General features: G+C 34.3%; 1 protein-coding gene across 3 annotated transcripts in view; it reads left to right on the top strand.

The window, feature by feature from the left end:
- Positions 1 to 18,447, top strand: part of NCKAP1 (NCK associated protein 1) — a 95,284-nt gene that overhangs the window by 13,880 nt on the left and 62,957 nt on the right. For 2 of the 3 annotated variants that reach the window (XM_082466675.1, XM_082466673.1), the window contains exons 2-3: positions 1,219 to 1,236; positions 2,286 to 2,396. In XM_082466675.1, coding sequence (XP_082322801.1) covers positions 1,219 to 1,236; positions 2,286 to 2,396 — 129 coding nt within the window. The remainder of the gene's footprint in view (positions 1 to 1,218; positions 1,237 to 2,285; positions 2,397 to 18,447) is intronic. The other variant, XM_082466674.1, reaches the window with a different exon arrangement.

Raw genomic sequence — 18,447 nt, 5'->3', positions numbered from 1 at the left:
CCCAGTGTAGTTTGTTTAGATATGGCCCACTGAGTAGTGTGGAAAAAGATAAATTAATTCCAAGGAAAGACAATATAACCATTTATTTTTCCACTGAAATGAAATTCCATTCTTTATGTTTTCAGTATAATAAGAGCCATTCATATATAGATATATGTTTAATTACTTGATTAAATTCTTACATAATAAAATTTGTGATCATTGGAAATGGGTATGATAGTCTATCATATTTTCATTTGTTGATTGCACTAATATTGTTAGGATGGATAACTGAATTTTTAAGTAATTAGAGTATGAAAGATAATACGTATCATTTAAAAAGAATTTGGAATCACTTTGGGATTCTGCACTGCCTCAGGCATGTTTATGAAACTTGCTTTTCATTTTATCATTGATATAAGGAAATGCTAATATGTAACTATTTCTATTGGGACAAATTCTTAGTTATGTGGTTCTTAGTTATTCTTATTTTATGGTATAATATTTTTGGGGAAGTAGATTAATTGGAAGATTAATTTATGAGAAATAATATTTTAAGCAAATGATAGTCTACTCTGAGGAAAAGTCAGATATATTTTAATATTTATGATGTTGAAATGGAGTTTACAAAATAGCCTTTTATCGGTGTGGTGAAGGATTACAAACAAAGTTCTAAATTTCTTATCTAATTATGTTTGAGAATTAAGATAATTCTTATTGCATTCCTATTTCCATTTGGAAAATATAGGAATGTTTGCATTGATTTTTATACTTTGGCTTGGAAAGGAGTTAGTTGATATTTGAAAAATAGTTTTAATTTGAGCTGAAGTGCAAAAGTCATCCAATAACGATTTATTTTTATTCTTGGCTACCGTTTCTTTTTAAGGTATGTAAAATTTCACTGATGGTTTTGCTCCTGTTTTTATAGTTGCATGTAGTCTTTATTTTTCCTTCTAGTATTATTTTAAGTTGATTTAGAAAGAGCACCAAGAAACTGACATGGTTGTACACCTACACAGTAGTATTTAAATATATATAAATAATATAAACTTTATAAATCTATTGTATACTAAAACTTGCTACTTAAAATACCTTTAAAATTATAGCACCATATAGTTCTCATCTTGTTTTGTTATTCATAGTCTGCAGTGCATAAGTTCTCTACTGAAACGTATGTCATAGTTTGACAATCATTGTTTACAAGTAATTTTCTCTCTTTTTATTACAATGCTTCCCCAGCAAGGACAAGTTTGGAAGGTTTGCAAAGCTTTTCACCTTCCCTCTGCCCGCTTGCCCGCTTTCAGATCAGTTTCATGTTTCATAACTTCTCTTTCTGCAATCCACAACATAGCCATAGTAAATGATAAAAAACATTAAATTGCAAAACTGTATTTCTTCACACAATAGTTAACTTTTCAAAGGACACATCCTCTTTAAAATGCAATAAAAAGAAGTTAAGTAAGAATGTTATAATTTTAGTAATTCCCTAAGAAATAGCATCTCACTAGAAAGCAGTTAATTAAATGTCACAGAATGAAACTGAACAGTATTGAAGATTATTCTGTATTGCTAATAGTTCAGATAAAAAGTTCTTTCTAATAATAATACCTTACATTTGTACAATGCTTTACAGTTTACTAGAGAGAATGCTGTACTGCTGATGTGGTCAAAATGTAAACATTTCCATTTGTTCTGTGCTTAAGAGATATAGAATAGATGTAGATTTCATTGTTTGAAGTGCTGCTGGTATGATGGAAAACAATGTAACTCAGATGTTCGGAGGAACAGGCAACACAGCTTTAGTGCTGTAAAGACAATTTTAGCAGCTTCCACTTCTTTTGAACTAGGGCTCTTGTATTAAAATGTTTAAAGTGAATGAGGAAAACATTTTGGAAGAGACATTTAAACAAAAGCTTTTATTATATAACACGTAGAAAGAAACATTTCCAGTACTCTACTGAATATTTAATTTTGTAATATTTTAATAGCTTCAAATGAATACAATCCTACCTCAAACCAAGAATTTTTTTTTTCTTTTTCTTTTTTTTTAGGTTTGAGCTTTTTTCTTCACTGCTGTTCTGCGCTAACTGCTTTGAAACTTTCCATGCATTTTTTTCAGTAGAAGAACATCTCTGTACTGTCTCCCATTGCATATTTCAGCTGTGACAGTCCCTGCACTTTGCCTATTCATTTTGTCACCTGCTCACCAAAAACAAATATCTCCTTAATTTCTGATTACAGATTTGCTATTATTCCTTGGTTTTAGAAGAAGGATGCATTTCACTTTTATTACTGTTGTTTTATAGGCTTGTGGAGACCCCAAGGCAAAACCATCCTACCTTATTGACAAAAACCTGGAATCTGCTGTGAAATTCATAGTCAGAAAATTCCCTGCTGTAGAAACCCGCAACAACAATGTAAGTCATTTAAATTTTTATATTACTTGATTTTAGCCATCTGTAGTGGTCAGTATAATGCTTGAAGTAGCTGTTATTTATCTACTTCTTTATATTTAGACATACAAATTGCATACATTGATTAAGGGCTTTTAGAGATAATATTCTTATCTCTGAAACTGGAAAAAAAAATGACTGAGCTACATTGCCATTTTATTATAGAAAACATATGATCTTAATTTCTTATATACACTTATTACCTTTCATATTGCAACAGAGAGTAAGGTAATAGATACATGTGTATTTCAAATATTTGCATGACTAGTTGGGGAGTTTTTTCTTATAGTCATAGACTTAACTTTGTCTTGAAGTTAGAAAATGTCTTCATAGGGCTTGTATTGTTTTTAGTAATTAGCTGTATTTAGCTTTAAAATGTATTTGTTTCTCTAGTTTTTTCTATAATTGAGAAAAACATTTTTGAAAAATAATATAACAAGCTGATGGTGTTAAGGATCTTTATTATCCCATATTACTTTTCTCAGATGGGAAAATTTTTCATAGTACTCTATTGAAATATTTAGAGTCTTCCCAATATGTTCACATATCTTTTGGTAATTACTTATAATAACTGCTATGAATAACTAATTTTAGGAAATCGGGGTTATTTTTCACCTTGCTGTGGCCTTTTCATTTAAATTTTGTTGACTTGGAATCTTTCTGCATGTCTTCTCTTTTTCTTTATTTTTTTCTTTGATGGTCTTATGTTATAATTCTTGCTATCTCTTTTTCTTAATGTACAAACTTAGTCTAGAAATTTCCTCTTACATGTGATTTCCCTACTTTTAAGAAGCTCTGCTTAAGAAATATTTTGTCATCTTTTGGTTTCCTCAAATCATGTATGTTCATTGAAGATTTGTATTAGCCTGTTGATTCATCTTTCACTTAAAAATATTTTAATGTAGAGGAAAAATACCAGTCAGAATTAACAAAATACATCTGATAAAGTGCTTTTTAAAGAATTAATTTTAAAGTTTTTATGTTTTTTGTGAGTATGGGTTAATAGAAGTCTTTCTTTGTTTCACAGAAGATTGTGTTTTATCATTGGTATATTAAGGTATCACAATTAGTTCCTGATTACAAGTGAGTGATTCAAAGCACACATCCTTAAGAACACTGTTATTTGTGTGGAGAACTCTTTTTTTAGTTATTGACATTAATTAGCTAACTCATCTGAGAGATTATATACTCACTCTAAATTAAAGAGATTTTATAATAAAATCTGTCTTACATTTAATTTCATATACACTTCTCTTTCTCATGGTTCAAAATCTCTGTGATATGAGCTCTTCAGAGAATCTTTTCAGTTTAATTTGTATACATATATATGTAAATTTCTGTGTGAGAATGAGCATTTTCTTAGAAAATTAGCAAGATCTGATTAAATATATATTCACTGTTTCATAACAGTAAAATTTTTTGTTAAAGAATAAATGGAGAATCTTTGTTCTTGATTTGCTGGGCAAGCTGTTTACAATAATGCTGTTGGGTTTTTTTTGCTTGTTTGTTTTTTAATAGTTTTACTTGCCTTTTCAGCTTTTGCAGTACAAAATTGATTTTTTAAATAACAGCTTTATTGCAATATGATTTACATAGCACGCAGTTCACCCATTTAAAGTATACAATTCAGTGGTTTTTAGTACCTCCACAGAGTTGTGCATCCAATGCCACAATCAATTTTAGAACATTTTCATCATCCCCCAAAGAAAGCCCAGACCCAATAGCAGTCACTCCTGCCAACATCCACCCTCCCCCGCCTCCAACCCTAGGCAAACACGAATCTGCTTTCTGTATGCCTGCCTATCCTGGAGATTTTATATAGAGTCAAATAACATGTCTTTTTTGACTGTCCTCTTTCACTTAGTGTAATGTTTTCAGTTTATTCAAGTTGTAGCTTGTATCAGTACTTCATTTCTTTTTATTGCCAAAAAATATTCCATTGTGTGGGTATATCACATTTTATTTATCCATTCATCAGTTGATGGATGCTTGAGTTGTTTCTGCTTTTTTGACTATTATGAATAATGCTGCTGTGAATATTTGTGTAAAAGTTATGTGGACATATGTTTTTTATTTCTCTTGGATATATACCTAGGAGTGGAATTGCTGGGTCATGTGATAATTCTATGTTTAACCTATAAAATCAATTATACAACGTTGTTGAATGTTATGACTACTTGTAGAATGTACTCTGGTTGTTTTGTTTGCAAAGTCTGAGTTCTGTCATATGGTCTTTACAACTATTCTATGTAATGCTATTCTTTTTTTTTTTTTTTTAACCTGCTGAAGTACTGTGTAGTTTTTGAGTATTTGTGGAGTTTTGTGATCTTAGTTTTGATTTGGGACTGCTAAAATCCTTTGAGAAGTTCCTAGCCAGTTTGGGTTAGGAAATGAGAAGTGAGGAGTTTAGTTTTATTGTTACTTTTAATTCTAGAGAAATAGTTAATAGAAGCTTAAGGACAGGGAATGACAGTAGCATCTTGTATTGATAGGAGCTTGCAGATTTCTGGCTACTAAAGCACACTGAAGAAATGGCATGATATCAATGATATCACAGTTGGTTTTTTTCTTTCTTATTCCTTACTCTTTTCTTATTCTTTGGGCCATTGTATAAATACATGCTTCAGACCATGCTTACTTTATCTCAGGGATGAAGGAGATTACTGGTTAGCACTTTTTTGTTTTGATTTATGTTATACAAGCACCACTTGTCCCCAATTTCAGAAAAGGCAGTCACGAAAATTAAGATTGTTTCAGTGAAAAATTCAGCAAAATTTTTGCTTTCAAGTTTCTAAAATAGATTCTTACAAAAAAGCCAGTCTTATTTTGCAGCCAAAAAATTGTTGATTTTTGATTGTTTCTTTAGTAACTGCTCCTGCTTCCAGCTCCTATACTTTTAAATCCAGTAGAAGCTGGGAGCACATAGATATCTAGTATACAATGAAGGAAGGCAGTGCCAACTAATAGCAGAATTGGTTCCTAACATGGCTTCAATAAGTGATGATGTTGGACTCTGTTGAGTCACTTTTACTGTCTTGCTTAGGCCCCTTTGTGACCAGTTATAAACTTACAAACTTTTCCCCCCAATTCTGGACTTAGGGAGAGTCTGTACCAAGGAATGTGATTTTGCTTTTTTCCTGGGTCATGGTGTTGAACTAAATGCCCTATATGCTTCAAAGCAGGTTGATTAAGTAAAATTCATATGAATAAAAGCCATCCAGTTTTATAATTATAACAGACACTTAATTGAGGGTCTAATATGTGCCAGGCTATATATTTTAATAGACTTTATAGATTTTCTTATTTAGTTTAGATTAAGGAAAGCATTTCTGAGCTGAGAGATTATTTAATTTGTCTATAACATGATATCTTCCATTATTTTGAAAGTGTAACTGTCAAATGGATTTATGATTTGTTTCTCATAGGTTTCTTATGAGTATATAGAGGGAAATCTGTTATTTCCCTGGATGGAGAAAATAGTAGAAACTCCTTATTTTATCAACAGGTAAAAATTGTTTTGCCCAAGAAATCCTAAAAGCTAATGTTCAGGTGTATGTTAAAACTTTTCTTAAGAAATTTTTTTTTCTAAAATTTAAGAAACTTAATCCCCCTTCCCCTTTCTTCCTATGTTGTATTTACATTGAAAAGCTAGTTTGTGTTTTTAAAACAGTAAAAGCATCTGGCACAAAAGTGTCGTTATGGGATTTTCCTCTTTGTTGCCCATTTTAGTACAAAGTTTTGGACTTGATTCCCAACTTAAGGGGTAAATGATATACTGTCCTGTATATGTTAAATTAGATCTTAACACCCTAAGAATGAAGACATTGTGAGTAGAGTGGCACAATAATAATATAGGGATTCTAGACTTAGATACAGGCCATTATTGAAATAATTTGAAATTAAGCTTTCAGACCTAGAGGAATATTTTGTGTTATAGATATTGTTTATTTCCTCTCTCAAGGAGCACAGTATTACAAGATACTATGTAATAAATTATATTTTTTATTTAAGTAGCTTACAAATGTCACTCAATGCAAGACAAAATAAAGCAACTCTAAAGGTGTCGTCATTGCAGTAAGGTTTGTTCAGAGATAGATACAGCATTAGAGTCTGTTTTTTAGACACCATTTTATCCCTAGTGCTTGGCAGATAAGAGGCACTAAATAATGATGAGTGAATGAACCTAACTGATATGCTTTAATTTAGCTAGCTTTCATTTATTCAAACATTGTCTTAGAACTATGTCAGGATTCAAACTTACCAACACTTTTAAAAAAAACTTCATTATGTTATTAGCTATAAAAATAACTGTACTTTTTATTTTTAGTGGAGTCCCAGCTTCCTGAAAACATAAATGTGTTCTGGGGGTGGGGTGGTGGTATTGGGGATGGGGATGGGGAGGCTCTTGACACATGCACTGTGGTTTAGTCAGGAGTTAGAAGGAAAGGGTAAGAAAATTTGCTCGTTCCTAGTCTCTAAATGGGCATTACTTGTCTTATCATGGCTCCATTATGATGGTAGTATACTAGTTAAGAGGATGGACAACAAACCAGAATTTGAATTTTGGTCTTTCCACTTATTAGCTGAATAATTTTGGGCAGATCATTCAACATCTTAAGGTCTCTTTGTTCTTATCTCTAAAGTGGTGATAGGGACTTTCCTGGTGGACAGTGGTTAAGAATCTGCCTGCCAATGCAGGGGGCACGGGTTCGAGTCCTGGTATAAGAAGATCCCACATGCCGCGGAGCGACTAAGCCCGTGCGCCAGAATGACTGACCTTGCGCTCTAGAGCCTGTGAGCCACAACTACTGAGCCCACATGCCACAACTACTGAAGCCCGTGTGCCTAGAGCCCGTGCTCTGCAACAAGAGAAGCCACCGCAATGAGAAGCCTGCGCACCACAACGAAGAGTAGCCCCCGCGCTCAGCAACGAAGACCCAACGCAGCCAAAAATTAAATAAATTGATTAATTAATTTAATTTAATTAAAAAATAGATGAAAAATAATAAATAAATAAATAAATGGTGATAATTCCAATCTTAAGAAGCAGTTTAATATCTCCTAAAGCACTTAGCAGATTTGTGTAACAAATTGCTTTTGAAAAATGGAAGCTGTTATTTATATTACTTCTCTGACTTTTTGGTCTACTTTACTGGCCTTTCTTCTAGCAGTTCTTTCAATGTGGGTATTTCTAAATGACCTTTTTTTTCACACCCTGCAGTATATATGTATGAAAACATTTTACTTCCATGGCTTCAACTAAGTAATATACTATCAACTAAGTAATATACTAGATACTATACTATCTAGTAATGTACTATCTGTAGTTACCGTTTGGACAGCTCCTCAAGCTAAATATCAAACATTGTATCCAGTGTTGAATACATGATTATCCTCCATTTTGTTTCTCTTCCGTGTTCTCTGTTTTGAGCCATCACCATTCACTTGGTTACCTAAACTAGAACCTTCGGAAACCCCTTTAACTTTTTTTAATATAAATTTATTTTATTTTATTTATGTATTTTTGGCTGCGTTGGGTCTTTGTTGCTGCGCGTGGGCGTTCTCTAGTTGTGGCAAGTGGGGGCTACTCTTCATTGCAGTGCGTGGGCTTCTCATTGCAGTGGCTTCTCTCGTTGTGGAGCCCGGGCTGTAGGCACGTGGCCTCGCTAGTTGTGGCGTGTGGGCTTGGTTGCTCCGCAGCATGTGGGATCTTCCCGGACCAGGGCTTGAACCCGTGTCCCCTGCACTGGCAGGTGGATTCTTAACCACTGCACCACCAGCAAAGCCCTGTAACAGAGTTTTGATGATGTACTTTTGTGAAGAAGTATGTGTGTGTATCCTAATGGCAACTTAAAGAAATATTGGTTTTGACCAATTAAACTTTACCAAAATTCAAAGAATTCTAATACAGTGAGAACTAACTTGTGTCAATATTCTTTTAAAAATATATCTTCAACATTTAGTTAATATCTCTTCTACATGTAATAGTCTTTAATTCTGGCTTGAATAAAGAAAGTAAATATAAGAATGAACCCCTCATTAGAAGAAACAACTAAGCCTTGCTTTGATATATTTGAAAAGTATTTGAAATAGGTCAAGTGATGGCAGGGAATTGCATCAGCACTAATGACCTACCTAAACTGGTTTAAATCTTTTTATTTTTATTTTTAATTTTTACCATGCTAACATGAATACATGATAGTGAATCGAATAGTCTAGAAGAATTTAGGATGAAAAGCGAGTGTATGTAATCCTACCCCACTCTCTCCCACCCTGCTCATATTTCTCAGGGGGAACTTCTGCTTTTAGTATATCTGGAGGTTACCTCCAGAATTATAAGGAATATGCTAATTCTTTTATATATTCATTTGCCAACTCTAGACAGGATCTATTAATTCTTTGCTACAAAATATGAAGATTTAGCTCATTAAGTTTCCTCCCCTCATTTACCCTCTCCCCTCTTCCTGATGTTTGATAGTTTTTTTGTTAACATTTTTGGATCATTGGTTACTTCCTTTTTAAATTTTAAATAGTATAGTTCTTTATATTTGTACCCTTACCCTTGGTCATTTATACTTTTATGTTGTCAAAATTGTTAATGCTTTCCTTTGGTTCTGTAACCATAAAGTGTTCTGAGATTGAATTATATGCTGATTCTAAAAATTAAGATTAATAAAGACCTGAGTGTTCGGTTTGCATTGCTGCAGTCCATTATCACACTTTGCACTTTCTTATAAGTCCAAATAATATAATATGTTTACATTATATGTATTTTTATATACATAATGTCATATATTTATTATCAAAGTGAAATGGATTCTCTCTTCCAGAATATTTCACAGTTAAATTTGTTGCATAGATACATTGACTTTCTTGAATTAGTTAAGTGCCTTTATAGAATTTTAAAATTTATCCAGTCTAATAATCGTACCACCTTTCTGTAAGCTTTTTTTTTTTTCCTGGGGCCCACTTTCCTATAACCCTCTGTCTTCTAACTTCCCTCTGGACAATTTGCATAAGCCTGCTGCATAGCTCTCGTCCTGGGACATATTTCTCTTTATTGTCCTGAGTGTAATGGTTTTCACCTGAACTTTCACACTGAATTTCATAGAGTTTGGAAATCCCCTGAAATTGTGTATGGAGTTCTTGTGTGAATGTATTTTTCAGCTTTTGTCATGTTCCCAAGGGTGGTTCTTATGATCCCAAAACACATCTGTTTTAAAATCACCTTATGTTGTGAATCTTGCCCACTCTATATTCTAATCATACTAAACTGCAGTAATACCTTCTTCAGCTCAAGGATGCTGTCAGTTTTTCTGCAAATGAAATGGCCAATGAGCATTATACTGGGGTTTCATAGCATAGTCCCCAAGGAGATGCATTCCTGCCATTTGCAATCATTTATCCATTTTCTTCAAATTTCCTGAAGTTATATCTTGCCAGTTTTTCAGCTATCTTCCAAATGTTGTTAGCCAATCCCTTTGGCTGCAATGGTGATTATGATTTCCTTCATAATAGCAAAGGATGTTACCAGTACCTAATCACCTGTTGATCTTCAGGTTTTGTTTTCTTGGTCATTTCTTTGAAGGGGCCTTTAGCCACTTTTAACCTGGTATCCTTTGAGTACCTTTGACATGGTATCTTATTATTGTTTTTCATGGCCAGTCCGTTTTTACATGTTGTCAAATCAAAAGTTATTTGCCAAGATCCAAAATCGAAGACAGCAAAGGAAACTATAAGGGAATGAATAACAGATGTTGTAAAATACTTATTTTCTTTTGTTCTTCCTAGCACTCACTCATCTTGGCTAAAAATGTTTTAAATATGTACAGTAATGGTCTTTGGCCAAGAACATATAGGATAAGTATACTGTGTTAGTCCTCATTGTCTGGTGTAGGATAGAATGTAGAAAATGGGGAAATAGATTTAATTGCTTTATTTTTTAAAGAAATATTTTATTTTGGGAGAGTATACACTTTCATGGCACAAATGGCCATTCTTTCTCTTGCCTCTGGGTCTTTTGTTTATGCTGTTTCTACTATCTAGAACGATCTTTCTCTCCCATATTCTTTCACTAGGATAATTTCTACTTGTCTTTCAGGTCTATCCTTAGATGTCACCATTCCAGAGAAGCTTTTTCTAACTCTTTCAAATTAGGTTAAGTGCTGCTTGTGTATGTTCTCATAGTCCTCTCTATTATTCATTTATTTATTTAAAACATTTACTGGGTGCCTTCTATTAGCTAAGTCCTGTTCTGGGAGAGGGAATCCAGCAGTAAATAAACAAGTCACTGGGCTTTGTAGAGCTTACATTCTGCTGGACAGAGATAGACCAAAAAAAAACCCAAACAAACAAACGAAAAAACACATAATGCCACGTAGAGTTGAGTTCTAAAAAGAACAAAGAGTGATAGTGGGAAGATGCTAATTTACTTGACCTGGGGAAGGCCTTACTGAGGAGGAGGCAGTATAGCAAAAGATTTAAAGATAGGAGGGAGTGAGGTGAGCTGGGGGAGGAGGCTTCTGTGGTGAGGGGGCAGCAGTGGCAAAGGCTCAGGTGGGAGCATGCCTGTCTTGTTCATGGAACAGGAAGTAGGCCATTATGAATAGACCAGAGTGATTGGGGAAAGGGGCTGGGAGATAGTGGTAGGAGATAGGACAGTGATTCAAGGGGTAGACAGATGAGATAGGGCTTTCTAGGACATAGTAAGGACTTTGGCTAATTACTCTTGAGTTGAGATGTTATTGGATAAGAGTGGTAGAGGAATGAAATGATATACCTATGATCACTGTGGTTGCTGGGTTGAGAAATAGTCTGCAGGGGAACAGAAGTAAAAACAAACTGGTTAGGAAATTTGCAGTCATTGAGAGGAGAGCTGATAGTCGCTTGGTCTAGGGTGGTAGAGGTGAGAAATGTTCAGATTCTGGATGTTTTGAAGACAGAGCCTACGGTATTTGCCAATGTATTGGGTATGGGGTATATAAGACAATGAGAAATTTAAGACCCCAAGGTTTTTGGATTGAGGAAATATCAAGATTTACTGGAGTGAAGAAGCAAGAGGAACTGGTTTGGGGTGGGAGTATAGAAGGGATAGTGCTCAGTAGCTTGATATTAGATATGTTAAGTTTGAGAGGCCTACTAGAAGTCTGAGTGGAGATGTTGAGTAGCCAATTGTATATATAAGCCTAGGGCTCAGGCTAGCATTAAGCTGAGAATCAAGTTGAAGAGGAATTATTGAGAGAGGAGGAGTGGAATAATCACTGAGGAGAGTGGGAGAGTGAATTGATGGTGAAAATGGCATAATGTTGCTACTCAGTTACGTTTAATGATCGTGAATTCAGGTTGAGATGGAGTCAGCATAGACATAGGCTTTCTCCTGCTGTGGGTTTTATCAGGTAATTATAATAGAGGGAAAGAGGGACAAGGGAGTAATATAATGATGGGCCATTTAATCTTAAGATGGATAAAAGAGGAAACCGAACACGAGAGGGTGTGTTTCAATAAAAAGATAGTACGGTGAATGAATAGGAGCTCCCTCCGAGCTCAAAGAATTGATGAAGGTAGGGTATTAAGAGGGTATTAGAGATATCAAGTGGGAAGTATTCTTCCATTGATGCCACTTCACCTTATCTCCAAATCTCCCAAGAACAACAGATGTCCAAAAAGGCCAGAAAGAAGTCAAGACAGCTTAAGCATAAACTTTATTCCTCTTTACAGGCCTACTGATTGAGGCAATTTAATATGAGCCACCACTCTCTTGTCAGTATGTAATCAATTAACAGAAATAATCCCTGAGTGTTCTCTGAGTTTTAGGCCCTCTAATTTTCCCCGTCTTGTTTCTCATCTTCACCACCCTTAGAAGCTCTGACCTTTCTTGTTAGTGTCTTTCTCATACTATTTTGTGTGTGGGTTTTTTGTTTTTTTTATAAACCTCTTTCATGTTATTACAAATTGGTGAGGGTCTTTGTCTTGAAGGGAAGGTGGGAATTAATCATTGTAGTTTTTCACCATCTTTGAACCTTACACTTAGAAGTTAGTGTGGGGTAACCAGATTCTAAAACTGGATATTTATCTAAAAAAAGTGAGAGTTACCTGTATATCTAGATATACAGTCCTCACTAGATTGTATGCTCATTTAGGGGCAGTGTCATCATTTTATTCATAGTTTTATCCCCAGCTCTTCCAGCAGTGTCTGACAATATAATATCAGGTTGGGGTATTTGTTGACTAAATGAATAATATAATTGTTAACTAAATAATTGTTAACTAAATGAATGAATAATATTATTACAGTAACTTGTCTCTTATTAGAGGTTACTTTTCATATCACTAGCCTCTCTGAATCACATCTGGGAACTAGGAAGCAATACCACTCGTAGGAATCTGCTCAAGAAAAATGAAAGTACATTACATGTTCACATATAGATATGTTTATAGCAGCATTCATTGTTCATAATAGCTTAAAACTGGAAATAATTCAAATGCCCATCAACTGATGAATAAAGTAAATTGGTGGTATATGCATTTAATGGAGTACTATTTAGCAATTAAAAGAAACAAGCTACCAATACATGTTATAGCATGGATGAACTCCAGAAACATTAGGCTAAATGAAAGAAGCTAGATGTAGAAAGCTTATATATTATTTGATTTCATTTTATAGGGAATGTCTGGAAAAAGCAAATTTATCGAGGCAGAAAGCAAATCAGTAATTATTAGGGATGGGGGTAAGAATGGGATTAACTGCAAATAGGCACAAGGGAACTTTTTGGGATAATGGAAATGTTCTAAAACTGGGTAGGGTTGGTGGTTGCACAACTCTGTAAATTTACTAAAATTATTTAATTGTTCACTTACGATGGATGAATTTTATGATATATAAATTATACCTCAGTAAACCTGTAAAAAACAAATGATTTTGAGCAACCAGAAATGGTAGTTTATAAAAAATGAAGTTTATTCAGAAATAAGCTTTTTGGTTCTCACTCTGCCCAAGCTTGTTGAGTTTGCTTAGGTAAAATTGTAACACGTATATTTTCCAATGCATTGTACCTTAAAGGGTATTCTCATCAGGAGCAAATGATAATTGATAGGAAGAGAAATAAAAACTTTAAAAACTAAAAAGTATAGCCCGCAAGGACTGTTTAGTGTTGGCATGTTACCTTGCACATGTCAGTAGCACCTGAGGCCATCTTGACTTAATTAGCTCAGTATAATTATTGATTACAATTATGATATCTAATCAGTAAGAAAAGCCTGACTTATTTCTCTGTACCCAGGTTGTGAAAGCAAGCTAATCACATATTTGAAAGACTTTTAAAAAATATTATTAAAATTGAGTGTAAAGGGACTAGCTTCATTTACATTTTCATTCATAATGGAAAATGGTACCATTATATGAGGTAAATTGTATTTTCATTAACACAGTGTGGTATCTTTTATACAAAGATGTTAGATCTGACCGACCACACTATACTGGGGCATATATTTAGTGCTTTTCTAGTACTAATGATAAAATTAGTTTCATCAGTTTGCATTAATTTAACCATCTTGTGACCAGAAATCTTAAACTTCCAAGATTCTTCCTGGTGCAAGTTAATGTGCTCAGGTGGTGAAATAGAGATTATTTTAATTTCTTTTATTGAACTTTATATTAATCTTTGTTTCAGTTACCTAGTGCTGTATAACAGACCACCCCAAATCTTAATGGACTTAAAACAACAACAACTTATTTCATATTCTGGGGTTGATTGGGCAGTTCCTATGCTGGTCTCACCAGCCTTAGGTCACAGCTGTGTTCATCTGGTGGGTGGTTGGGGCATGGGGCCTGTTGGGATAGAGGATGTGGAACCTTTCTTTCCGTGGGATATGTTAGCTTTCCCACACATGACACTTTAGGACAGTGTTCCAAAAAAGAACAAAATGTGAAGCTATAAGGCCTTGTAAGTTAAGAGTATCACTTCCGCTGCTTTCTCTTGGTCAAAGCAAGTCACAAGGCCAGCTGAGATTGTAAGGGTGGGAAAATAAACTACATCTCTTGATGAGAGGAACAATAAAGTCCTATTGCAAAGAGACATGCATAAAACCTTTAATTTTTTTTGCCTTTCTATTCTTTAAAAAACAAAACTCTTTGCTTTTCAGAATTAATTTAAACAGATGACAGCAATATAAACTTGAAAAAGATCACTTTAGTATATAAAATGAAGAGGTTGAATTAGAGTTCTTAGAAGCTTCAATCTGTGAGATTGATGAAGCTACAAATTAAATAGGAGTATTTTCTGAGAAGAAAATAGCCTTAGCTTTGCTTATCCCTATACTACTTTTGTCATGGTATGGCAACTTGAATTTTAAAGTGTATTGAAGAGGTGTTTTGAACTTTGAAATCTGATTGACCTGGATTAACATCTTACCCTTTTCTAGTCTGTTTCTATATCTGGAAAATGAGGATAAAAATATACCATGACTGGGAAGATGAAAAAAATTCTGGAGATAGGTGGGGTGATGGTTGCACAGCAATGCAGATATATTTGTAAGTGTGAACTGCACACTTATAAAGTATGGCTATAGTGGTAGACTTTGTTATGTTTTACCACAATTTAAAAAATGAACCTTGCGAAGTTGTTATGAGGATTAAGTTTAGTAACAAATATTAAACACTCAGTAATGCTTATTTACTAGGCAAGTGTTAGGATAACTTTCCCTAAAATTTATTTACTACCTTTTGCTCAGAAAAGTGCATTTATGAAATATTGAATGCCAATGGAATCATTTGTATATAATAAAATGAAAGTTCGACAAGGTCCCATGAACCTTTTTTAAAATGACTAATCTTTGTGTTAATTTGGATTTTCATATAATCTTAGGAGATTTGCTTATATTTGATATGAATATGTCATTCTCTTTAAATGTTTCTCATTTCTTATCCTGTAAGGACATAATGAAGTATTTTACCCAACAGGGATTTATTCAGGGGATTAAATCACCACTCTGTGTTAGGATACATAAACTCATTTGAGGCATGAATTGATACCTGATATTGCATTCATTGATAATTAGTGCAATTTAAAAGTTGATTCTATGACTTACGTTGAGAAACTTGAAGATCATTTATTTATTCATTTAAAGTGCATCTACTGTGTGCTAGTATTCTAGACCTTGGATACAATAATAGCATGAAATAATACAAACCTCCTTGCCTCTGTGGAATTTCAATTCAAATTAGGATGTTAGACAACAAACAACTGAAGTGAATAAATACGTACTTTTATTTGGAGATAAGTGGTAGGAAGAAATAGAAAGCAGGATGAGGAGTAAGAGAGTAACGTGGGTGAGAAGACTATTTTAGGTAAGTGCACAACAGTGGCTTCTCTGAAGAGAAGTGAAGGATTGAGCTATGTGAAGAAGTAGAGAAGAGCATTCCAGACATGATAAAGAGCAAGTGCAAAGGCTCAGAGGTGGGACCAACCTTGGTGAATTTATTTGATGAACATAGCACGCAGACCAGTATGACAACTACTGAGAGAGGCTGGAGGAGCATGAGGGGAGATGAAGTTGTAGAGACAGGCAGGGGTCCTATTCAGATTTTATTCTGAGACATTGGTAAGGACTTTGTATTTTAAGTGTGATGGGAAACTATTAAAATTTTTTTAAAACCCTTTATTTTGAAATAATATTAGACTTAAACAAAAATAATACAGTGAGTTCACGTATACTCTTCACCCAGTGTTAATATCTTGTATAACCTTCATTGGAATCATCTCTTCAGGGTAGTGTGTTACCTTATAATGTCCACTCTCCTGCTCCTATATGGAGAAGACTGAAGAGGCAAGAGCAGAAGTACAGAGATCAGTTAGGAGGCTTCTATACTATAGTATTCCACATGAGTGTTGATGAGTAGTGACTGGACAGTTCCTTAAAAGAGGTTTACGCAAATAGCCTCTCAGCACTCTTATTTTAAAAAGCCTGGTTTAGGGACTTCCCTGGTGGCGCAGTGGTTGGGAATCCGCCTGCCAATGCAGGGGACACGGGTTCAAGCCCTGGTCCGGAAGGATCCCACATGCCGTGGAGCAACTAAGACCATGTGCCACGACTACTGAGCCTGCGCTCTAGAGCACGCAAGCCACAACTACTGAGCCCTTGCACTGCAATTGCTGAAGCCCGCAGGCCTAGAGCCCGTGCTCCGCAACAAGAGAAGCCACCACAATGAGAAGCCTGCGCACCACAACAAAGAGTAGCCCCTGCTCGCTGCAGCTAGGGAAAGCCTGCGTGCAGCAATGAAGACCCAACTTAGCCCCCCCAAAATAAATAAATAAATAATAATAAAATTAAAAAAAAAAAAGAAAGAAAAGCCTGATTTAGAATATCATACTAAGAAATTGAACAACGCCTTCCCTGAACCAAACTTCTGTACTTGGTTGTTTTTTAAGAGGAACAAAATACTAGCATAGTTTAGGTCAAGAAAAATAATTTATTATGCATAAGCAGTTTCGATGATGAAAGAATATTTGAAATGGGTGAATAAAGGACTTCAGTCACTTTCCTTTATGTTGAAAATCTGTGAGTTAGCTCTCTTAGTCATTGGTTCCTTATTGTAATTTGCTAGTATCTTTTCTTTGAAAGAATGAAAGCTAGTAAATACTAAATTTCAATCAGTTTTTTAGATACTTAACATTTTGTGTAGAAAATGCTTCTTAATTGTACAGAGATTAATTACCAAGATTTTTCATTGCAAAGATATGATCTTATTTTGTGATCTGCATGGCTATTTATCCTGTTTATTTTGTTTCTACACATTTTACTTAAATTTTAAGAATAATGATCCACAGTTAGAAGCTTCAATGAAAGCATTGTACAGATATTTTGCTCATATAGTTAACCCATGTATCCATTATATGCTTTTAAAGTGTTAGCGAATATTGATAGAATCATTTCTCAAAATTGTACTTTTCTAATGTTCTCTTCTATAGCATCAAACAATCTATTACTGATCTGTATTCTTAAACCATTTCCTACTTTTTATTTACTATAAAACAAAGAGATAATGGGGAAAAAAAACTTGTTCTGGATGTTGAACCTAGAAGTTAAATACTTTTTGGTAGTGTCTGCTCTACTTCACTTTAAAAACTAAAATGGAGCATTTTTTGCAGTTGAAGCCCAGGAGTTGTAGACACTTTTATTCTTTGTTGTTATAGTTGAACTTTCATGCAGAGCTTTATGGAATTTATTTTCATTAAATAGGAAACATAATTGTAACTATATGTAGAGACGTTGAGGGGATTTTGTGAAATACTTGTATGTTATTTGGAACACTGCCTGGCAAAGAGAGCATGCTCAGTTAATATCAGCTCTTATTAGAAGTACTATGAGTAGTATTGGGATTATTTAAAACAGCTTTATTTTTGCTTATTTTGGAGAAGTGGTCTGTGAGCATCTTCTGTTATTCACTTAATATTTAATGAGCAGCTTCTGGGTGCCAGGCACTGTAAAGTGTTCTCATGTATATTATCTTGGCTAAACTGCCCACATTAGCTCCCAGTTTGATAATGAGGGTATTAGACTCTGAGAGGTTGAGTCATTTAGCCGTGATTTCAAAGTAAGAGGTGGGTGTCACTTGCTAAAACATGTCATCTGACGCTGACATATAAAGGTCTTTTAAAATTGTCCTAATCACTCATCTGATAGATGTTTATATTGTGTACTTCTTTATGTGCAGAGCTGTATGATATGGGCTGTGGAGTTTGATACACTGTCTCATAGTGTTGGAGGTAACTGATATAAGGTAGAAAGTGATATTATTATAAATTATACACATTTAGAGGAGGGAGATGTTATTTGCATTGAGGGAAAAAGTTCAATCAGGGATGTTTTCTTGAAAGTCAACATTTAAATTGAGTAGTTTAGGAGTAGTAGGATTTGGACATACATGAGTGGTGGAATTTGGACATCTCAAGAGAAGAAACAGTAAAGAAAACATGAGATGTGTATAGAAAATAGTGAATAGTTTGTTTTGGGTACT

Source organism: Balaenoptera physalus (assembly GCF_965194825.1).
Source record: "Balaenoptera physalus genome assembly, chromosome: 6".
In the NCBI taxonomy this organism is placed as follows: Eukaryota; Metazoa; Chordata; class Mammalia; order Artiodactyla; family Balaenopteridae; genus Balaenoptera; species Balaenoptera physalus.
The sequence above is the reverse complement of the archived record's forward strand: the minus strand, read 5'-3'. Positions and strand labels throughout refer to the sequence as shown.